Source organism: Actinia tenebrosa, unplaced genomic scaffold (genome assembly GCF_029948245.1).
Source record: "Actinia tenebrosa isolate PJP-AT-01 unplaced genomic scaffold, QUT_ActTen_1.0 PGA_scaffold7__59_contigs__length_16204524, whole genome shotgun sequence".
Taxonomy (NCBI): domain Eukaryota; kingdom Metazoa; phylum Cnidaria; class Anthozoa; order Actiniaria; family Actiniidae; genus Actinia; species Actinia tenebrosa.
The window spans coordinates 5,006,774-5,029,673 of record NW_028292584.1 but is presented as its reverse complement, the minus strand read 5'-3'; the positions used below and the strand labels follow the sequence as shown (position 1 = coordinate 5,029,673).

Here is a 22,900-nt window from a genome sequence, read left to right as displayed (position 1 = left end):
TACACCCAAACTTGCAAGCTCTATTCTGCAATCTATCAATCTGTTCTTTAATTATCATCAGGAGGGCATGGGCGGTTTTTAGATAGGGGTACGTTTTTCAAAACAGACTGGAAATGATTGGGGGGGGGAGGGGGGGGGGGAGGGGGGGGATGGTCATTTTTAATTTTTGGCAAAATAGTTTGGGGGTACAATTCTATATCCATATTTCCCTAAGTTTAAAAAAGGGGAATAAATGATATCCTACTGATATTCATAAATGATAAGGATATAGTTTAAAATTTAATAATTTAAAATAAAAAAGTGACTATACACCCTTTTGCAAAGATGTTACTATTAGTTATGCAAAGAAAAACTGTTAATATTAAATATATATATATATATATTATATATATATCATAGTTGAATTTTACTTTATTGAATTACGTAGATGAAATCGAAGTACAAGAGATCGATGGATAGATCCGTCTTAGCAAGTTCAAAACGGCGCATCACATAAGAGTCGATTATTTTCCAATGATTATTTACTTTTCAAGCTTACGTAGATGAAATCGAAGTACACGGGATCGATGGATAGATCCTTCTTATACGTATTGTCGCTCAGGATGCTAATGAATTAGTAGGGAATTCGACCAAAGTTATTATGACATAATATTGGCAAAGAATTAGTACCATCGGTACCATCGGTACCATCGGTAAACCAACGTGGGATGTGTTCAGTGATTGCATCTGATAAATATTCATGTTTACCAAAGGGTGACCAATTCTATTATTATGAAGACGCGCGCTTTACCAAAGGGTGACCAATTCTACTTATCAACGGGTGTTTGATTTTAATGAGTTTGATAATTAATTCGTGAATTTTGCATATAAATTAACTTCACCATCTGTACCGTCGGTAAAATACTTTTACCGTCCGTATCAGATCGTCTATTTTGGACATGTATGGTAGCGAGAGTGGACTGGCGGTAAAACCTATTTCGTCGTGTTTGAAGAGCAGAAAAATATCCGCATCCTGTTGTGCGGCTATAATCAATGGCAAGATGGTTACAGCATTTTAAAAGACTCGTTGGGAAAAAGGATTTGATTCGGACGGGGTCTTCCTGAGCTTTCTGAGGATTTAAATGAGATTAATACCAAGTACAACAACATAATCATACTGGATGATCTGATGGCCGAAGCGATAGACAGTCCTGTTGTAACGATAGGCGGCTATAACAACAAATTTAATCACGATAAAATGAGGCGTTTACAACTCGTTGACGAAAACGTAAGATACCAGAACATAAAGGGCCTTATAATCATTGAATAGAGCTTTAAATTCCCGTAAAAGTCTTCCAAAAAATCTCTCAAAAAAGGGATTTTTAAGGGGATCTTCAAAGGTGAAAACTCAGTGGCCTCGTGGCCGCCTTTTCGCTCTACTTGCTACGCATGCGTGCCACGGACCACAGGGAACCAACGAACCCACAGGGACCCCAATGCAGTAACACCTGTTGTAGCTCCATTATTTACCCAAGGCCGTCATAGAAACGTTAGCGTTATCCTTCTGCTTCAGAACATGTTTCCTAAGGGAAAATTTAATACAGATATTAGTCGAAATATCTTGCTCTCTTCCGAATCCCTCGTGATATCACGTGAAAGGAAACAAATCTTTGGAATCCTTGTAGAGCGAATGCTTGATAAGAATAGGTACCATATACACCACCATTACATATCAGCATATATCAGTAGTCATGGGGAGGGGGGAGGGGAGAAAGTCCTGAACAGTCCTCGTCATGGATGGCGGTGTGGGGGTACAAGTCTGTCTATGGAGGGGTAGGGGAGATTATACAGAAATAGGTACCATATACACCACCATTACATATCAACATATATCAGTAGTCATGGGGAGGGAAGGGAGAGAGAAAGTCATGAACAGTCCTCGTCATGGATGGCAGAGGGGTACAAGCCTGTCTATGGAGGGGTAGGGAAGATTATACAGAAATAAGTACAATATACACCACCATTACATATCAACATATATCAGTAGTCATGGGGAGGGAAGGAGGAGAGAAAGTCCTGAACAGTCCTCGTCATGGATGGAGGAGGGGGAGGGGGTGCACGTTTGCCTATGGAGGACGGAGGGGTAGGGGAGATGGAGTGAAATTCTTTGGTGTTTATATTTATTTATTTTTGAATTTATGTGTCTTTATTGGTACATAAGATTGTAGTTGTTGATTTATATTCATATTCACATCTATAATTATATACTTCAGTGATATATACATTTAAAGATAAACTTTTGACTACTTAACTAACTATTTGAATATGCTTATTTAGTTATAGGCATGTCTGTCTGTCTGTCCGTCTGTCTGTCTGTCTGCATCATTCTGAGCACAGTTTGGTGGCGTACTTCAACTGTCGTGACGTCATCATCTGAGACAAAAGAAAAAATGTCAATCATTTTCGTAGGTCATTGAAAAAGTACTGATATGTGTTAATTATTTTTATTACCTTTGGTTTATAGTAGTTCATCACTGTTGTCTTTTTTAAACTTATGGGCCTCCTGTGTGGACAAAGAAACGAATGCAAAAACAAAGCGAAATAAGAAGTGGATGGGTGAATAAAAAAGCGAACGATTGAATAAATGAATGAAAAATGAATAAAAGAACGAATGGGTGTGAGGGAGAAAATAGAAGAAGAAAGAAATGGATGGTTAAATCTGTTTAATGAATGAAGCAATCAATCAATAGGACAACTAACACGAAAAGGTATGAATGAGAAGACTGGAGATGAAAGATGTAAACCAATCAAAGAACAGTTCCGGTTCACGAAATAAAACAAACTGAAGAACGAAAGAGGGTACCTCTTTTATTGGGGGAGGGGCTTGGGCTTCCAGAAGGAAGGGTCAATAGTAAAAATTGTAACTGTTTTGTCATGACAAACATTATTTTCTGACGAAAGATTTTTCCTTGTTAACTCTATAGGAGGGTCATATATTTCTTACCGAATAAAAAGGCGAGGGCTTTAATTATCTGAAAAAAGTTTAAGAATCCTGCAGCCTTCTCTCACCAAAAATAAAATGTACCTTCCCAAATGCATGTAACAAAAGTGTTTCAGTACTCACCCAACTATCCACAGCCATTAACATCTGCTACAGCCTCGATGACCATCACATCATTCTACTCCACTTTGGTACGTTATCAATACATTCTACAGCTTACTCGTAAATCATTGATAACCGAATTGATATAACTATATGTATGTCTAACTAGCTAAACAAATCGCCTCTTGTCTCCACTAGTAGCCATAGCAACCCATCAAAGTTAAGATATCTTGAATCCTTCAAGATTTCTTAACTGCATACAAAATTCTGACTTCAAAATTTTTAAAAATCAGAATTATGACAAAAGCCTATAGATTCTAGATTCTTTAGACTCTTGTGAAGGGTTAACTGATTATGATAGAATCTTTTAGTATGCTTGGTTATATCTATGTACATGTTTTACATATGTTTTTCTTACCATCATCTTCTTTTGAGCAATTCGCTTTCGGTGTAAAATTACCGCAGCCAGGCTCTCCAGTTCGCTTTATGTTATATGAAGATGAAAAAAAAACTTTTTTTTAATTTTCCATCATTATTAACCAAGGTAAATCAAACACATAAGATTTTTCTAAAGAACAAAAACGTTATTTTTTCATCAGCAAAGACTTCGTTTTATGCAGACAATAACTGCACCTTATCCTATACTAATATGATGAATAAAACAGATGATGGTTTCAAGCAAGGCAGTTCAAGCCTTTTGTGAAGCTGATCGTGTTCTTTACACTCAGTTGAATGAAATTAATTAGAAACCCTTCTTTGTAAAGCGCTATCTTTTTCTGCGCGACGGCCATTTTGGAACCGCTTCCCTTTTTAAAATCCTAGGTCTGCCACTGGGTCGTGCTCTTTTTTAACTTTATCTTATTTCACTTCCATTTTTACCTACTCACCTGTTTCTTATTTGTTGTTGGCCTCTCAGTGACGCTGCTAAGAAGATACACAATGTGAGGTGTTAAAAGGTAAGTGCTACATTACTTTCATAACATTTTACGCAACTGATTTTTCCTTAACCTGGTCAGTGGTTTGGTCAGCAATGGTTTATTAGTTGTAGGTGCCTGTTTCTTATTTGTTGTTGGCCTCTCAGTGACGCTGCTAAAAAGATACACAATGTGAGGTGTTAAAAGGTAAGTGCTACATAACTTTCATAACATTTGAAGCATCTGATTTTTCCTTAACCTGGTCAGTGGTTTGGTCAGCAACGGTTTAGTAGTTGTAGGTGCTTGTGTTGTCCTTCTAACTGCGCCTTCAAAATTAAGATGAAAGTCAAAGGATTTTTCTTTTTCACTTCTTTATTAGAAATAAAGACTGTGCGCCAGAGTTTTAGGGAATAATATTTTACAATAACAAAACGATTAAGTCACTTACAATACAAAAGTAATGTCAATTTTAAGCCTCAAATTTCACATGCGTTGAATTTCATTATAGATGAGCAAAACCTGTTGTTTGGTCTTGCATTAATTTGCAATATATTTGGGACATGACATTCAACGGGGTACACATTTGTTTTTTTATTAACGTACCCATCTTACACGTCACTCCAACGTCTTCATTATGGTAGCAGTTTGTATTACCCCATCCACGGTGACTGCAGTCTGCAATCGACGTTTCTCTTCCTGTACAACCGACGTATCTCAGCCATACTATACCCTTGACGGGTGTAAAGTTGGTGGTTATGTGTTCCTGTACTCCAGGGTAACCAAGCATACGACACACCACCTCAGCTTCTTTCATGTCCCATCCATCATCACATACAGTACCCCACTGACCATGGTACCTGACTTCAAGTCGACCTGAATTGTCTGACCTTCCTCCAGCTAAACGAACTTGAACTGGTGGAGGATCTGTGGATTTGTACCAACATCATTGAGGTCATTGTACGACTAACACTTGAACAAGTGTTTGAAAGAGAATAAGTAGAGGTTTACTAAAGCTATTATCTGATCAACAAATGAACTATTTAGATGATTGGCTTTGATGTGATGATATTTGAATGATTAGAGTAAAGTAGAGATTTGTCTTTCTTACCTTCATTTGTCTGACAAACCACACCAGCAAGATCTTTATTCGAGCAATATGAAGAGACAATCCACCATCCTGGGTGAGCACAATCTGCTATCGACTTTTCTCTACCACTGCATCGCACACGAGACATGAGCTCTCTTCTTGGTGTCTCTCATTCAAGATTCCAAATTGCTTGTTCAGCTGCTTTGTAACCAAGCATTTTGCAGATCACGTGAGCATCTCGTATATCCCACAAATCATGACACACTACTCCCCAGGTCCCTTGATAGTTGATTTCTACTTTGCCAGTATGGTTTTGATCTCCCACCAGACGAACTTTGATCGCTTTCTCCTCTGAAATATATATTGCGCAATAAACAAACAACATTCTAATCACGTCCATTACATTGCTTGATTTAATGTCCAGAGAGTAAAGATACACAATATATATAGATAGATATTCACTAAAAGTAACTTGAATATTTGAAAAAAATAACGACGAACTAATGCAATAATTTTCAGTTGATGACTTTAAAATATTGTTTCTTGACATGATTGAATAGATAAATAAAGATCATATGAATGTATATACCCTTTTATCTTGCGCGTAATGTTTTCTTGTTTTAAATCATGTGTTATTTCCACGAGAACAAGATTCTTTGTTTGACTTGTACCCATATTCATGTATGCACATGTCTTCTCATACGCAAAAGTTATAAAGAAATGTTGTAATGGCAAAACACTGCTCCAATACGAATTTGGAAGTCTAGGTCGGTAGAGCAACATTGAACAATATCGTTGGCCCCCATTTTTTCTGTTTTAATAATTTGCAATAAGTTAGATACCGTAAGTTGTCAATGTACGGAATTTGGGGGGGGGGGGGGGGGGAGTATGGGAAATTCAAAATGAAAACACGTTGGATAAAAACTTCAAATCTACGTTGCACTCAATTCAAAGACTCACCGAATGTTTCATGGTGGCGGCAAATTTGAGCCAAAATTTTCAAGTTGTCAATATACAACCATAAATATTGGTATGCAATGCGCCATTTTCTCTGCCAGGTAAACTGATGGCGGTTTTAATTTGAAGGTTAAGTTTTAGAATGCACTTTCATTGGTCTTGTTATCCCTGCTGGATGATTTACGACCATGGTGATATAATGGTACATAGTCACTTAAAGCTTTCTGCGAGATTTGAGAAATTTTGGCAACGAATCTAAGGTAGATTTCGAGAGTTGCAATGGCTACCAGTTGGACAACCGAAAAGTCATAAAGTTGAAATAGATACCTTGCATCGGACTTCAAAGCAGCTCAATTTGGAGGACAAAACAAAAGAATTTCAATCTTCTGAGAATTGGAAACCTTTTGTTATGTCCTCCAAATTGAGCTGCATTCGAATTAAGGGGTCTATTAAGATCTAAGATCTAATGAAAAATACAACCTGTACTTGTTGAGGAATGAAAGTAAGAAAACTTTAGGGGAATTTTTGAGGAATTTTGTATAGCGAATTGGCAAAACTTTTGCTCCACCAGAGCTTGAAAAAGCTTCGAGAACGATGTTAGTGAACATTGTAAACAATAACATAGTCGCGCAGTGCATTGTGGTTGACTAGGATTCTTTAATGCTCGACTTATGGATTAGGCGCAAACAATTATGGATGATTTTTGACGAAAAAACGCCGCGGCCACCCTTTCATATCATCTCACTCCTAAGTGAGTTCGGTAACCCCCATTTTTATTTGCTCTTTGGAAGTTTTATGATGACCTTATTTCACTATGCAAAGTTTCAGGGGGGAACATTTGCCCGCGAACGTCGTTAACTTGATTAGAGCCGTCAAATTCTCCTACTAAAACTAAAAAGAATGTATTCAAGACGCCCTTCTGTAGTTTTTATTTGAATTTGTACGAAATTACATATGCTTTTCTGGATCAGATTATTCAGCTCCTGCGCTGTGAATTTTGAGCCGCAATTATTGACCAAACGTAGCTCGTGAAATGACCTTACTATATCATGAGATTAACTTATTAGATTGAACAATTAATAAAAATCCACTTAATTTAATTTGATAACATCCGAGAGTTTACTATTAAATAAGAAATAGTGTTTGATCTAGTTTTAGACTCACCCTTAACCAACAAGAACACAGTACACAGTAACAGTATAAGGCGCGCCATCGATCAGTCAGGTCCTCATCCAAGATAAGGTTTGTAGGGAAATCTACTGAACGCTGCAGCCAAGGCAGAAGGTAAGCCAACAATGACTAGAGTCTGACACTGGGATCAAGTATAAATAGTAAGGATATTGATTGTGATTGACAGCACATCTCGTTATAGCGCTACCTGTTACGCTTTCGAATCTAGTTTTGTCAGGGGGTAGGAAGGAGTGCGAGGGGTGACTTTTGATTCAAAAAAGTTATATTTATATAAAAAAATCACAAAACAATATTTACGATTTTGACAATAAATTCAATTTGTTTAATAATTACAGTATTTCTTTATACTAGAGTGCAAACAATATAACCGTGAAACTTTAATAATACTAAATAGCACAATTTCATGCAAATTCTATTGTTGTCTATTGTTTAATTAGCACTATTTTGTATTATTTAGTAATTAGTGTTTCACGGATTAATTGTTTGCACTCTATGAAATTTGTCTTTTGTTCTTTTATTCATAATTGCTGTTTTATATTTTACTAAAATTTGAACTAAGGTCAAATAGTATTCAAGCCTTTCAGCGTTTGCGCGCCAAATGCAGAGGAGCATTTAGCATAGTTTCCCAACCCTACCCATACATGAATAGTTTATATTTTGCTTTCTCGCAATAAAACTAGTCTAAATATGAATAGTCTAGGCTAGTAAACAGACAAAGCGAAATCTTAATCAAACCATAAGGAAAGAGCTTACTACTTTCGTTAGTGAGCTCGTATATTTTTCGTGTTTCGCTTTTACTCAAGGATACCGAGGTAGTTAGATGCGAAATATCGAACTCATTTAGAGAAAAATGGTTGAAAATACTTAAATGTTTAATCTTCCGTTGTTTAAAAAAGCTTAAAAAAGAATAATGCTCCAACGAACAGATATCAATTTGCAGCGACGGTAAGATAGAATGAGGAGGAAAACGGTGTAAAAAAGAAGGCGGGAAAACGAGTTCATAAATATTCATACGGGAACTTTGGCGCTAAAAAAAAACGCGCCAAAATATTTTTGTTGCTATTCACGAAATGAATTTGTTTTATTACAAGATGAATTTTTGTTTCAAAATTATTAACCGCATATTGAAAGGAGCTTTTTCATAGTCATCGATATAGGCTAATTTAGAAAATATTTTTAGAAAATATTTTTAAAGACTATCATTTAATATTTATTTACTGAGAGATACTTACTAGAGTGCAAACCATTAGAGTGCAAACAATATAACCGTGAAACTTTAGTAATACGGATTAATTGTTTGCACTCTAATCCGTTAAACACTAATTACTAAATAGTACAAAATAATGCTAATTAAACAATAGAAAACAATGGAATTTCACATGAAATTGTGCTATTTAGTATTACTAAAGTTTCACGGTTATATTGTTTGCACTCTAATAATGCAGAAATAAGCAAATGTAATTGAAACTAGTAAAATTCGACATTTCGGAGTCATCCTATATTTAACTCAAAAAAATAAATATCTATTTTATTTTATTGATTTGATTTGATTTTTGGAGCGCCAAAAGGTCTTCAATTAATTTAGGCAAACATTTATTTATAGTTTTATACATTGGGTATCTGTCTGTTACCAAATAATTTTAAATATTAATTAACACTTTAGATACTAGTTGATTCTAAGATACTTTTCTAATTTTTTTGAGTGTTTAACAAATCATTTAGAGTGTAATCACCTTTTGTTTGATTATCAATTTGGTTTTAGGAGAAAACGAAATACAACTTTGGCAGTTCTTGATTTTGTTCGGAGAATAATAGATTCCTTTGATAATGGATGTATTTCTTTGGGTGTCTTTCTTGATCTTTCAAAGGCCTTTGATACTGTCAGTCACGATATTTTGCTGGATAAGATTTCCTATTACAGTCTTAGTAGTGATACTTTAAGCTGGTTTGAAAGCTATCTCAGAGATCGTAAACAATATGTGTGTGTCGATGGAACTAATTCAAACCTTAAAACAATATCTTATGGGGTTCCTCACGGTTCTATTCTCGGTCCAATCCTTTTTTGATATACATGAGTGATGCTCAATTTTTCACAAAAACAATTCACTTATTGCTCTACGCTGATGATATGAATCTTCTATGCAACAATAAATGCCTTAGAAAAGCTACTAATATCCTAAACAAGGAGCTACTGTCATTAAATGATTGGTTTAAGGCCAATAAACTCACAGTCAATTTGTCAAAAACAAAATATATCTTATTTGGAACGCAGCAACGGCTTAGAAATATCGTGGCTGGTGGTGTTCAAGGTCAGTTGTCCCTTAAAAAAGGTCAAAATATTGATAAAACGTCACATACTAAATTCTTAGGTGTACTTTTGGATGAGAACCTTACATGGAGTCCTCAAATTTCTTTTGTGTCAAGAAAAATAGCAAAATCAATTGGAATTCTCTATAAATGCAGACACTATCTTTCTCTTGAAGCTCTAATAAATCTTTATTATAGTTTCATATATCCGTATCTTTCTTATGGCACCTTGATTTGGGGTAGTAACTACAAATCAAGGATTAAACCCATTCACATTCTACAAAAACGAGCTCTCCGTGTAATTACGTTTTCAAACTTCAGAACACCCAGCAGACCACTTTTTAAAAAACTTGACATCCTAAATATTTTTGAAATAACTAAATTTCAGTTCTGTGAACTAGTTTACAAACATTCAAACTCCAATCTACCAGATATTTTTGGTAACCTTTTTCAAGGTATAGATTTGATTCACAATTACAATACGCGGTCTAAATCAAATAAGAATCTATATGTCCCTCCAGTAAACCTGAATTATGGGAAGTTTGGTGTTAAGTATGCAGCTGTCACAAGCTGGAATGATTTACCACATAATATAAAAACCAGTTCAACACATAAAGTCTTTAAAAATAAGCTTAAAACACATCTGTTGCTTTAGAATTTTGATTCTATTTAGGTTTTGCTTCAATGTAACTTTATTTCCTACTTTAATTTAGTTCAAACTTCACTTTATTATACATCACTTTTTATGTGTATTGAATCTATTTTAGCTTGCTTCTTTCCCCCTTGTAAGTTCTTATTTGAAAGTATTATATAGTTTCAAGGTGCAGAAATATTCTCTTAACCCTTTTGGGTTGTTTTCTTCTGCTCCTCCCAGTTAATTTTTTTTAAATAGTGATGTAAAGTATAAAATTCTCATTCTGGGAAATAAATAAAAAAACCTTGAAAAAAACCTTGAAACCTTACTTATAAATTTATTAGCAATTAATTTACCAATGAATTTGAAAATTTCACTAGGAATTCCTTCCATTTTTTTTAGAAAATGTAAGGATATTACTCGTACTTATTGTTTTCATCCAAAACCGAAACAGTTTAGGTAAACCTGTATTGTTTACAGCTATCACTTCCTTGTTCTTTTGTTTATTCAAGTCACAAGGAAAATATAGTTTTGGTAAACTTCAAAATAAGAGGGTTTTCCTTTATATATTGACACATTGGCATTATTTTTTAACCTTTTTCAAAACATTGTCACAGAAAGCCAAACAGTTGCGATTTTTCTCCAAAACAAATCCAAGCAAATTTGCATTCGTTTCGAAACATATTCTGAAACAAATCCCACAACTTTACAAAAAATGCTTGTTTGAGCTGAAAAATAAGTTTTATAAGTCTTAAGCTCAGTCTAGACAAAAATTAAAATTACAAAATTAATATTTAAGGACCAGTCATTATTTAAGTCGGGGGGGGGGGGGGGGGTTGGAGGAGAAAATGGGGGCCCCTCAAATTGTTTTTAGTGGAGCATGGGGGCCTTGAAATGTCAAAAGGAGGACTGGGAGGATTAGGAGGATTTTTTAAACGATTGAAGGGGGGTACCCGAAAAACATGAATGCTATTAGTCAGGGTTCTGGAAAATGTTTTGCATCAAAAACATTTTCTCCTTTCTCTCCTCAAACCTAATACAATTAGGTTATTCTTACGCCGAACTTACTACGGTTTTCCATATTCTGCGAACTCCGACATTTCAACGGCTTGTTGTAAAATTGGTTTTCACTGCCGCCGGTCAAGATTATAAAAGGTACCGACTGATTATTTTCGTTTGTAGGCAGCGAAAAACCAAATTTCAGTACGCAACTACCGAGTTCACATGAGAATATAGAAAACCACAGTAATATGTTTATTAAGTGCTGCATGAATTAAGTATGTCAAAAGAGCGGCTTAGGAATCAGTTTGGTGCGGCAGTTTCAATTTCGGTTCTTCTCAGCACCATTAAGGTCAGGCTCTTGGTTACATTTTGACCCCCAGCGAAGTTTTTGGCGAGGGGACCCTGGGTACTAGTTTGCCATGGCAACGGTATTGTTCAAGATGCCAAATGCTAAAAGGAATTCCAAGATGGCGGTTATTATCGCTATTTTCACAAGTTTTGATGCTGTTTTCAAGCCTTCGGAAAGAAACAGTTGCATTGTTTCGTTCCATAAAATCTAAGGAGCAACAGGGCTAGGTATTTTCTGCAGCCTTAATCTCTGACATCAAACTACAGTACTTAAAAGCAATGAAATCTGATTATGATCGACAACCGACGTTCTCACTCGGACTCTGTTCGTGTTGGATCAACAAACAAATATTTGGGGTATAATTCAGCCATATGAATCTGCAGGTACGTATTCTTTTTATTGATGATATAGAATTAAATTTCGTTAAGAATTTTGTTTAACCAAAGCTAGAAATATCGAAATAAAAATTAAATATAATTCTTACATTGTTTTACATTATATTTCTTTCAAGCCCAACCGAAGCCTTAAAAAACTTACTTTGAAAATCTTTGTTTTATTTCTACACATTAGCGCTTACGACGTTCAAAGCTGTTCAGCGATTTTTCAAGAATAGAAATCTATTTTCCACTCCCTTAGAAGAGCTCTAGCATATTTTATTTTCTTTAATAAACAGGAAGCCGTTTTGTCAGACTTCATTTGTTCTGTCGATGGCGCTACCAGTCCATTGTTTACTGTACATAACTTTTCCCATTCTACAAGCATAGCTTGGCTCTTCCTACTCTCTGCCAGAACTTTTACTTGTATATGAGCTAAATCTTTGTTGTAGCTTTGTTCTAGTTCTTCATCTCTTTTTTTTCTCGCTTTCAGCATTTTCAGATGTAAGTGCTTCTTGTCAAGAGTTTCTAGTTCTTTTGATGGTCCAAAAAGTACTTGTATAGCTCTGCAGAGACTGCTCTTTACAACATATTCATACCCTTGGTCTTGCAGGTGAGTATGTTCTGTAGTTTGCTCCTCTTGAAAGGGGTCTCTGTCTTTCAGATTAATGACTTCATCAGGAGCAGGATAAACTTCTATTACCTCTTCCATAGGATCATTCGGCTCAGGCACAGACTCATTCAGCTGGGGCACAGGCATAAAATCATTCGGCTCAGGCACAGGCTCATTTTGCTCAGGCACAGGCATAGGATCATTTGGAACAGCATCACCTAAGTATGATGTATGCACCCTCTTTGTCGTTCCATCTTTCTGGTCAACCCTAATGATGTGTAAGGGGATTGCTATGTTCTCTCTGACACACACCTCCCAACAGCTCTTCAGGTAATGCTCTTCATTAGACAGAGTTTGAGATCTGAAGTGATGTAGCTGTGGACCCCTTAATAATGGATCAGGGTAATCAGAGACATCATAAAATTCAATTCCGTTGTCTGTCTTCTTCCACCAGACACTCTCACCCTCAAGCAAGAAATCACTTATGTGCTGAAGGTGAGACTGCCACTCTCTTGAATGCTTCTTGATGATGGAGAGAGGGATGACTGTATTCTTTCGTTGTGGTAGACATTTGGAAAGGTTACTGACTTGAGCTTGCTGTCGCCCTGGATCATTTGCTTGAAGGCCAAGTTCTCTCTCTGCCTGAAGGCGTATGAATAGGTTGGGGATGATGTGTCCAGGATGGTAATTGCTGGTCTGTTTAGTTATCCTCTTGATACTGTTGAAGATCCTCTCTTGCCTTTCTGCATTAGTTGATTGCCCAGAGATGATTCTCAACATATCACCTGCATGTGCACTGAGGTTATGAAAATACACACCAAACATTTTCCTTAGGGTCAGCTTTTTAGGATTGTTGACAATGTAGTCATGCAGCAGTATTGAGTGATACCATGCCTGGTTGTAATACCGAAGAACTTGAGCAGGAGAGCGGTTCTTATCACCAGAGTACAAAATTCTTTGCATCTCAGTCAGAGTGTCAATGGTTTGAAGGGCTTCTTGGGAGAATATTCCTGACTGGTGAGCAAAACCTGCAGTCTTAATTAAAGCTACTCTGAAATCTACACATCTCTTGCTGTCTTTGCCTGCTAGACTCAATGAAATGGCCTCCTCCAGGATCTTAGATTCTTCTCTAGACAAGTGTTTAGGGAATTCTGCAAAAAAGTTCTCAATATGGTGACCCAGGTCATGGAGCAGTTCACATGGTAGGATTTCATAGCTGTCAAGGCCTAAATTAGAGAGTGAATCATTTGGTGTGTTAAACAAAAGTGCTGGAACCCGTTGTTTTCCTTGCAAGGTCTCTGTTAGTAGTTGTCTCAGGTCTTCCTTTGTTTTTCCATCATAAATTTGCCTTGATCCTAACTCTTCTGCTAGCTCAGTTTTTGAAAGACCTTCAAGAGGCTTTAATTTCTTTTGCATGGATTTTCTTCGAGCCACAACTCCTTGTAGTATGACATCCTGTCTCTCCTTTAGGCTTGTAAAATGACAATTTAGAGCATGGTCAAGGCAGTAAACCATGTCACAGTGGATGCCACAAGCAGAGCAAAAGTAATTACTACCCTTTTGTTGGCCGGCTTCAAAGGCTCGAAGTGGCATATCCCCATGACAGAGCCTCAGTTTATCAGTAAATTCAATATTCTTTACTCTTTCAGTGCATTTATTTCCGAGGCCAGCAATGCATTTCAACCTTTCCTCACTGTAAAGAATTTGTTCACTCTCTGAGCTCCCACATCGGGCAATGAAATGAAGCTCGGGTTCTTCTATTATTTGTTGTATATTGACATTTCTGCCGAATGCCTGCTTGTATTCTTCATCTGTGTAAAACACAGCAGGGTCATACAAGCAAGTGATCAAACAAACTAGGTAGCCTGAGTTTGCAACAGTGGAATTATCTAGCCAGACCATAAGATGTCTTGTTCTTTCTACTTCCTTAAGTTTTTCTTTCATTTTAAAAATGTCATTAGTGTCAATACCATTTAGCTCATTTACTCTCTCAAGTTCACCTTGAAGCTGCTCTTTGGTCATTCCATTAATATCCTGGTTACTTGTTGCTCTTAAGTACTTCATTTGTTTTGCTAACATATTTTCTCGTATCTCCTTTAGGGTTACTTTCCTGCCTTCAGTTGAAAATTGAACCTTCTTGACTTCAAGATTTTTTGTAAGTACCAGTTTTTCATACTACGAAAAAGAAAAATAGAGTTTGTTGTAAATTATATTATGAGTAGTTAAATCTGGGTTGGATGTGACATTTAGAAAATATTTTGTATTATTTACCTGGCGAGGCACTATCAGTTCCCCAATCGTATATTCTTTTGACCTCAGTTTTTCCTTTAGCTGTTGACGTAGCACTTTTTGATCTACTTCTACAGGAACACTTATTTCCCCACCTTGCCCTTTTCTTTTTTTGCGTCTGATCACAGGACTACCATCTCTCTTTCTTTTTGTTGTAAAGCGTTGTACATCAATGTTTTCAGAGATGAGCCATTCTTTAATTATTTGCCCACCATTTTTTGTCAACTGACTAGTTTTGTTGGTAACATCATATCTCTTAGCTAGCTCACTCCAGTTAATATTGTGTTTGTCTTCATAACTTTGTATTTCTGCCTTAAGTGCTTCTTTATCCCAGTTCATTGCATCAAAATTTCCAGTGTGGTTCTTTGCTTTCTTTGTTGGTGGACCATAAATTACTTCTTCTCTCCTTTCCTTTGCAGCTTCTTTGGTTTCAAAACAGAGTGCCTTTCTTGCTCTATCCCACCCATTCAGTGACTGTCCACTACCATAGCATCTAAAAAGAAAAAAAAATTGAAAGAATTTGACCATTAAACCTAAGATTTGTAGTTTTCATTAGTCAGAATATTGTAATTGATGGATTTTTGAAAATGAAAAATAAAATGATGTGCTATCAGAGCTGTTGTTTGTTTTTATTGAGGGGAAGTGTTAGTTTTTCTTGTTATTTGCATGATTGGAGGATTTTAGCAGGAGTTATTTCCACAAGATTTAAGTATTTTTGATTAGGTTCTGTTGATCAAAAGTGAATAATAGTGTAGTGATTATGTTTTAGATTTAACTCACCTCAAAAATGCAGTGTCATTCATTTGTTGTTCAATTTTATCTTTATTTTGCTTGTAGTGGTTTCTTCTTTCTTTCCGTCTCTCATTTTTTGATTTATGTTGAAGGTTCAACTCTGTAACTTTTGAGAGGGCCTCTGCAAAACTTGTGTTAAACCTTTTCTCAAACACGCCATCAACAGCTTTATATGTGTCCCTAGCAGCTGTTTTAATGTCATTTTTCAGGGGTTTAGTTTGAGGGGTTTTAGTATATAACTTCTCTGCAGCACTCCTAGCTGCAAACACTGGATTACTCTTTGCCTTGGCTTTAAGCTGAGGTGAATTCACCGGAAAATATGCCTGTATATCAGAAAATCGGATAGCACATCCTTTGCAGTTGGCAAGGCTGTGTTCTCTCTTTCGAGCTTCTGGAAGACTAATCCATTTCTTAAGGGAGAAAGTATCGAGGAATTTAGATTTTTCTTCTAGTTTCTTGACGTTCCACTTATTAACTTTCTCTCTTAAGGCTTGGAGTTTCTTATGGAATTTAATGAAATCGATTGAAAATCTTTCCCAATCATCGGATGAAAAGATACTTTTAAACTTATTATACTGTTCAGTCTTCAGGTGTGCTTTATATTTTGTCGAACTTTCTCCTTGTTCCCTTATCAATACAGTGGTCCTTGCGATCTCCAATGCAGCAACTTTCGCAAATCCACAAGAATTAGGACACAGAAATGTCCCTGACATCGCCAGTTAATCCTTGGAAACTTTGCAAACGCCCAGTTATAGACTTATTATCGCTTTATGGTATTTTGAAGAATATATAGTAGAAATAAGATGAACGAGCTTTGATCGTTACATCAAGTACTAGTTTACGCGCCTTGAAATTCCCGCTCAAACTAATGCAGCGTTATCAGTAATAATCAAAGAGTTAAGTATTTTATGAGTTATTTATTGATGAATTCAAAATCTTTAACAGTGCGCTCGTGGTTTTCAAAACTACTTTTAAATTATAGGAAACAACAAGTTACGAATACAAAAAAAAACATATTTGCACGTAAAATTAAGTGTTTTCTGTTCATGATTCGCAAATATTGGAAAAATACCTACATAGCACTATATCTTGAGAGCATCTCTAGGATAAATTTCCACTTTTTTGGCAAAATTCTCGTCTGTTTAGGCAGTCATAGCCTCAAAATCTAAAGCAATAAATTTCATGTACTCCGTCCGCCATCTTTGATTACCTCACTTACAAGCCATGTAACCATGGGAACTTTTCTTATTTAGCAGACAGCTGACCAGTTCTATGTGAGCCTGAATTCAATTTTTGAATCTCGGATATTCAAGCAAAAAAGGGGCTAGAAAAAAGGGAAAATTTTCAAATAAAGCGATTTTTTTTCCTGTTTTATGATTTTCAGTAGTAAAACTATACTTTTGTAACTGGAAATCGTGAAAGCGAATGCTGTTTGTACTTTTAAAAAGAGTAAAGTGTTTGTTTAGAGTGAAGTTCATGAATGCCATGCATTTTGTGTTAGAAATCTACTTAAAATCTTTGTTTTCCAGTTGGTTCTAATTAATTTAATACATTGGCTGCCCTTATAAATAATCTTATTTTGTGTATGTAAAGAATGAGCACGTTTTCTAGACGCTTTAGCAAAGGGCATATTTTTGCATACATTATGCTTTCTAAAAGTCACGTGATTGTTGCTATGGACACAATTATTTTTCGGTCAAGACCTGTGATGGTCATGAACATTTGGTATAAGTTTGAAGTTCATAGGATATATACATAAAGAATAGTAATTATTTTCTTCTTTTTTGTCTATTTTTCACTGAGAGCCTGACCTTAATGGTGCTGAGTTGGACTTGCCGCATTATGCGACAATGGAGCGACTGCTGATTCATTCGCTGCTGTAAAGATCTTTAGTTGTACTTGATTCAAGTAGGTTCGGCCACAGGGAGCCCAATTTAGATTAAAGTGAATGGTGAAAATAAAATCGGAAAAAATAAATAAATAAAATTTTTTTTTTAAATTCGAGATCAAGATAATGTCCTCCGTAATGCGAAAGGGTAAGAAAATTATTTTAAAATGCACTAGGACATTTTTTTCGCGCGCACCTTTGTTTTCATCTGATGTTGATCTTATTGTGTATATAAACTCTGACAAGGGAGGAAACTGCAGTCGCCATATTTGAACAAACAACTCACTTTAAACCACGATTTCATCGTCTTTTAAACCTCGAACTCCACAAAAAACTTGATCAAAATGATCCCTAATATGGGGGACTCATTTATTTAAAACTCTTTTTGCTCTTCCTCCAATGTTTTTATTACCGAATTTTTCGTGCAGAAAATTTTTCGCTTACAGAAAATTTTTCTGCCATGTTATATGTCTAGGTTCTTACCTGCGTAGGACTCGGGCGAGAAGGAATTTCGACATTACTACTCTCCCGCACAGGATTTTTGTAACGTGTACACCACCAGCCACCCCCACAGGGCTAGTTTTGTTCTTGAAAATTCCTTCCACAAAGTCCTCTATGGTCGATATTCTTTTGCTTTTTTGGTTGGTTTTACTTTGATAATAGACGACTTGCACTAAGAGGTCACGTGATCAAATCGGCCATTGTGGCTGGCATTTTACAGGATTTTAGCTATGCGAGAACGTAAAAAAAGATGGCGGATTCGGGTAGTTTTTTTGGTGACAAAAGGTAAGTTAGCGCACTAAATAACTATAAAAATCCCCTTTTCTTGCAAGAAATATATTCTTAGTAGATATCTAAAGTAGATTTTTGCTATTAACTCGCCAAAAAGAGAAAAAATATGGTATATTTTGCGCTACAATGTGAAGACCTACGAAGTGTTTAGTCTTGTTTTGTCGGCTTCATGACCTCAAAACAACGACTTCTTGTCGAAACTTTTCAAGCATATTTCAACTTCATTCTTGAAAACTGCATTTTTCTTGCAAGAAATATACTTTTAATAGATATTTTAAGTAGAATTTTGCTATTCATTCGCCAGAAAGAGGAAAAATATTGTATATGTTTTAATACATCTTAATACATGTAATGCCTTTTGGTCCTATATAAATTAATTTTAGTTTTAGATTGAAAGTGTTGGTTTTCAAAATGAGAATCATCGCTCGATCAGTATAAACAAGTTCTCTTGACAGCATGTTTGAATCGACTGCTTTTAGATTGTAAGTCATGTCGGTTTAACTGGAAAAAACGTCTTTTTCAAAAAAGATTTCAAAACGGATATAATAAAGTGGTAATTGAACTCCGCTACGCGGTCGTGCGATTTTGTAATCACGCGTTTGATTTCAGACCAAATTGCACTCCACTCAGTTCAATTACCATTATGAATAAATTATTGATTGATTGATTGATTGACATCAGTTTTAGTGAAAATTACAATGGATGTCTTTCATTTAACTTGAAATTTTGGAGATTTCCGGACTTTTTCAGGAGAAAACTGCATCATCATGAAAGCTGGTCAGCAAAAATTGATGCTAAATTTTTATGCTTTTCGCTTTAGAAGTCCTTAATGTAAATGAAAATTTAACAAATCGCACATAGATTTCCATTGTCTGTCCTCTTATTGATTATAGATGACGTCTTAAAATGTTCAAAACTAAAGTGGAACCACGAGCGCAGCGAGTGGTTTCACTGTAAAGTCATGTCGGTCATAGACGTCATCTATGATCAATAAGAGGACAGACAATGGAAATCTATGTGCGATCTGTTTTTTACAACAAACTGCGAAATGTTTACAAAATAAAATAAGCGAAAAGTTTTTCGAAAATTTGTCATTCAAGGAAAGCAAGGCGATAGACCAAACAGCTCTGATTATTGTGAGCTTTTGAATATTTTCGCTAAGATAGTTAGTTTTCATGATCATTAGAGGACAGAGTACAGAAGTAAGGCGAAGGTTTTTCGGTTATTTACTTTTGAAAACTTCAAAGGTTATTTTATGACTTACGAAAGTTTTTTTCGTGGGGCGCGTCAACATTTCACAACCAAACTTCCTACGCTGTGATTGGCTAATTTTGACAGTTCTTTGACAGCCACTGTGAAAGAATGCTTGCTATTGGTCAAAACTTTTGACATTTACTTATAAATGGCTTTTTTAGCCAAGTCGAAAAGAGTTTGAGTCAGAACTCAAAGGTTCTAAAAAACGAAGTTTACTAATAAGTTCAGCTAAGAAAAGCAATGTCAATTTCGCTTGACAACATAGACATTCACGTTCTGGATGGAGCAGCCATTGAAGATCGACTCTGGAATGGAGTTAATGGCCATCTCAGACTGTACAACCTGTACAGAAGTGGAAGCAGACGAAACAGCCCTGGGATCTCGATCAAGCCTTCTACTCTCGCCCTCTGAATCGGTCAAAGCACTGGAAATCACGTCCGAGCAGGTCTTTAGTTGCTGGACGGATGGTCTTCTGTTATAAGATAGAATACTCTGTTCATTGGTATGTCCAGAGATGCTCATTATGTGACGAGTCGGGATTCCAGCATTTGACCACATGGTGATAGCTGTTGCTCTGACGCTGTGGTTCGTGCAGACTTTTGACAAGTCGGCTCCGATAGAAATTGACTTCATCATATCACCCAACTTGTTGACACCTAGAGGCTTGTTTTCATACCACACTGGGTCCTCTGGTGTAAAGATTGGCACTGGTCTTTGAAAGAACGCTTGTTGTTTGGGGTTAAGTTTGGAAAGATAGTACTTCAGGCACCACAGCGAATCGCCAGTTTCACCTGTTGAATACAACCGTGTTTCGATTTCATAACTCTGCTTGTCACAAAAGCCACCCTGATGGTTTTTGGTCTGCTCCTCGTGAGTCATGGTTGCATATTCCTTTCCTTCACCGTCAAGATCAAAAGTAAAGCTTTCTCGGCGGAGCTGTCTTTGGCCCTCACAACCACGGCGGCACCAATATAATCGTTCGAATATATAGAAATGGATTGGCAATGAAACGCAAAGGCGAGCGAAGGCTCGGAAAACAGATTCCTCCGACCCGCTCGATCGCGAAGCTCCCACAAGTGTCGTTGGAAAAAAAAGAAAATTTCCAGGTTTTATCAGAGGGCCGAGCAAGTTCAATGTTTTCTGCTCTGAATACTTCAAATCAGGTGAGTAGTGCTTCCGTTGGATTTGATACAAATCACCGTCATCACACTACTGAAATACATGTGTTTTCACAGTTAATAGTGGAGGACTATGGTTGATATGGACGATACGATTTATTATAGCTTATTCGTAGACAAAAGTCAGTCTATGCATGAAATTGGGAATCGGCGCATTTAATTTTAAGTTTTATAAACCTTAAAGTGTAATGAGGAGTACGAATTTGAAAAAAAAATAGAAGCCAAAAATAAACCATCAACCACAAAAGGATGACAGTTCTCCTCCCAAAATAATGAGTTTCTGCTTTTTGCAAGCTTACATGTATTTTGTTTGCTTTTTCTTTTCATTTGGTGCTTCAAACAAATTAGCTCGAATTTATAAGATACAGTATGTATTTCTGTGGAGTAATGGAATCCTGGATGATCCTATGAGCTCCTCATCCACAAGATCCTGCAGTGGTTGGTTAAAAGGTTTTCACCCAGGGATGTGCTGATCATGAGATCAGTATACTTTCTACGATTTCTCTCACGACAATTACATTTGTTTCAATGTACAATAAAGTAAATCTTTTTAAAGATGACTTTACCTGAACTATCTATGAGCGTGAACAAACGCGTAAATTTTGTAGAACATTGATGATCACGATGACAACCAACAACGCCATGATCTGGGTATAGTGGAACATACATATCCCCCTATAACAATGACAAAAAAAATCATAAAATTTGCCTATATGAATATCTCAGCTTAACTAAAAGTTAAGTTTTTAGTGCATTACCTTCCATAGATCTAGTAGATGAAATTGGTTTCGTTCTAGGTGATACTCTTTTGCGCATCGAAGGCACATAAACTGTCGAGGTCCACAATTCTTGCATCGGACAGTGGCTTCATTCTCGCAAGAAAATACACACTTGGTTCCGATCGGCAGAAATGAATCTTCCACATAGCCTTCCAAGAGCTTTTGACGGACATTCTCCCAATTGGTCATGACCTTAACTTGACTTCTTTGAGCGGAGGTAAGGCCAGTAGAGTCTGTAGAGACCCAACTGCAAACTGCTTATTTTCTGTTTTGCTGCTAACAAAGTAAGCGTATCTATTTTTATTACTTTCATTGCGATGCGGTAAAAATACTCAATACAAAAACGTAAAACTCGTAGCTCTTAATATGTATAACATAAAGATCGTTATACTAAATTAAAAGAAGTATCGATTTTTGTAAAATTAAGCCGTAGAGGCTATGCTATTTAAGTGTCATAAGAGGCAAGACGTTTATTCGTGCAATACCAAGGAACATTCCACCATCCCCAATGATAACACTCTGCTATCGACTTTTCTCTACCACTGCATCTTACATGATACATGAGCACTCTTCTTGGTGTCTCTCCTTCAATGCACCAAATTGAGTGTTCAGCTGCCTTGTAACCAAGCATTCGGCAGATCACGTGAGCATCTTGTATATCCCACCAATCATGACATACTACTCCCCAGGTCCCTTGATACTGGATTTCTACTTTGCCAGTATGGTTTTGATCTCCCACCAGACGAACTTTGATTGCTCTCTCCTCTGAAACAAATATTGTTCATGTAGTATTCAATTTCATTGGCTATGTCTTTTGTTAGTTATTGTCCACAATCACAGAAGGGAAATGTTTTTCTTTTTTCATTTGAAAAGTTTTTCTTCTAGCAGCAAAAGACGAAGGTACTTGATGAACCATAGTGCAAAAGTGATTAGAACATTTACTCCATTTGTGTGGTAGCTGTTCGTCTACTGGATGGTAAGACTCCTAAAGAGGGACGTGTAGAAGTAAGATACAAAGATACTTGGGGTACCATATGCAATGATGTGAACTGGGACATATACGATGCTTATGTGGTGTGTCACATGTTGAATTACTCCAAGGCAGTTACACAACGACTGCTAGCGTCAAAGGAACTGGTCAAATATGGATTAAATGGCTTAGTTGCTCCGGATCTCAAGAATCTATTGATCAGTGTTATCATGCTGGCTGGGGTAATACTGGCGGATGTGATCACAGCCGTGATGCAGGAGTGGTATGTGGCAAGCCAACACCAGGTACAACTGGATAAGTTAAAAAAAGACACATTGGTGTGATCTTTCTTTTTCTATTCAATCGTGTCAAAAACAAGATTTAAGAATCATCAACTCAACATTCTTGCATTCTTTGCTATATTAAGTTACTTTTTGTGACATTGATT

At 36.4% G+C, this 22,900-nt stretch overlaps 4 protein-coding genes and 1 long non-coding RNA gene across 5 annotated transcripts in view; 2 read left to right on the top strand and 3 right to left on the bottom strand.

The window, feature by feature from the left end:
- LOC116287634 (scavenger receptor cysteine-rich domain superfamily protein-like) overlaps positions 1–22,900 on the top strand; it is an 89,764-nt gene that overhangs the window by 54,049 nt on the left and 12,815 nt on the right. The gene's annotated exons all lie outside the window — the stretch shown is intronic.
- LOC116292537 (neurotrypsin-like) lies at positions 2,143–22,895 on the bottom strand. Its single transcript, XM_089040205.1, has 9 exons — positions 22,884–22,895; positions 22,425–22,467; positions 21,951–22,247; positions 5,105–5,137; positions 4,600–4,920; positions 4,256–4,322; positions 3,970–4,171; positions 2,491–3,564; positions 2,143–2,412 (listed from the first exon to the last, which is right to left on the bottom strand). Exons 1-7 carry the CDS (start codon positions 22,893–22,895, stop codon positions 4,057–4,059), a joined length of 888 nt encoding a protein of 295 aa, XP_088896331.1. The 3' UTR covers positions 2,143–2,412; positions 2,491–3,564; positions 3,970–4,056.
- LOC148905391 (galectin-3-binding protein-like) lies at positions 5,235–7,347 on the bottom strand. The gene is made up of 2 exons (XM_089039946.1): positions 7,205–7,347; positions 5,235–5,434 (listed from the first exon to the last, which is right to left on the bottom strand). The coding sequence occupies exons 1-2, from the start codon at positions 7,251–7,253 to the stop codon at positions 5,253–5,255; spliced, it is 231 nt and encodes a 76-aa protein (XP_088896072.1). The 5' UTR covers positions 7,254–7,347; the 3' UTR covers positions 5,235–5,252.
- LOC148905390 (uncharacterized) lies at positions 11,768–15,414 on the top strand. Its single transcript, XR_016121697.1, has 4 exons — positions 11,768–11,906; positions 12,391–12,510; positions 14,611–14,665; positions 15,219–15,414. It is a non-coding gene; the product is annotated as an uncharacterized LOC148905390 (long non-coding RNA).
- LOC148905389 (uncharacterized) lies at positions 12,014–16,460 on the bottom strand. The gene is made up of 3 exons (XM_089039947.1): positions 15,580–16,460; positions 14,782–15,292; positions 12,014–14,685 (listed from the first exon to the last, which is right to left on the bottom strand). The coding sequence occupies exons 1-3, from the start codon at positions 16,302–16,304 to the stop codon at positions 12,127–12,129; spliced, it is 3,795 nt and encodes a 1,264-aa protein (XP_088896073.1). The 5' UTR covers positions 16,305–16,460; the 3' UTR covers positions 12,014–12,126.

Coding starts and splice junctions, on each gene's coding strand:
- LOC148905391 (XM_089039946.1), bottom strand. CDS start 7,253: ATGGCGCGCCTTATACTGTTACTGTGTACTGTGTTCTTGTTGGTTAAG. Junction 5,435..7,204: donor TGTGTTCTTGTTGGTTAAGG/GTGAGTCTAAAA, acceptor TATATATTTCAG/AGGAGAAAGCGATCAAAGTT.
- LOC148905389 (XM_089039947.1), bottom strand. CDS start 16,304: ATGTCAGGGACATTTCTGTGTCCTAATTCTTGTGGATTTGCGAAAGTT. Junction 15,293..15,579: donor AATGACACTGCATTTTTGAG/GTGAGTTAAATC, acceptor TTTTCTTTTTAG/ATGCTATGGTAGTGGACAGT. Junction 14,686..14,781: donor AACTGATAGTGCCTCGCCAG/GTAAATAATACA, acceptor TCTTTTTCGTAG/TATGAAAAACTGGTACTTAC.
- LOC116292537 (XM_089040205.1), bottom strand. Junction 22,248..22,424: donor ACAGCTACCACACAAATGGA/GTAAATGTTCTA, acceptor TATTTGTTTCAG/AGGAGAGAGCAATCAAAGTT. Junction 4,323..4,599: donor TGGAGTGACGTGTAAGATGG/GTACGTTAATAA, acceptor TTAATTTTGAAG/GCGCAGTTAGAAGGACAACA.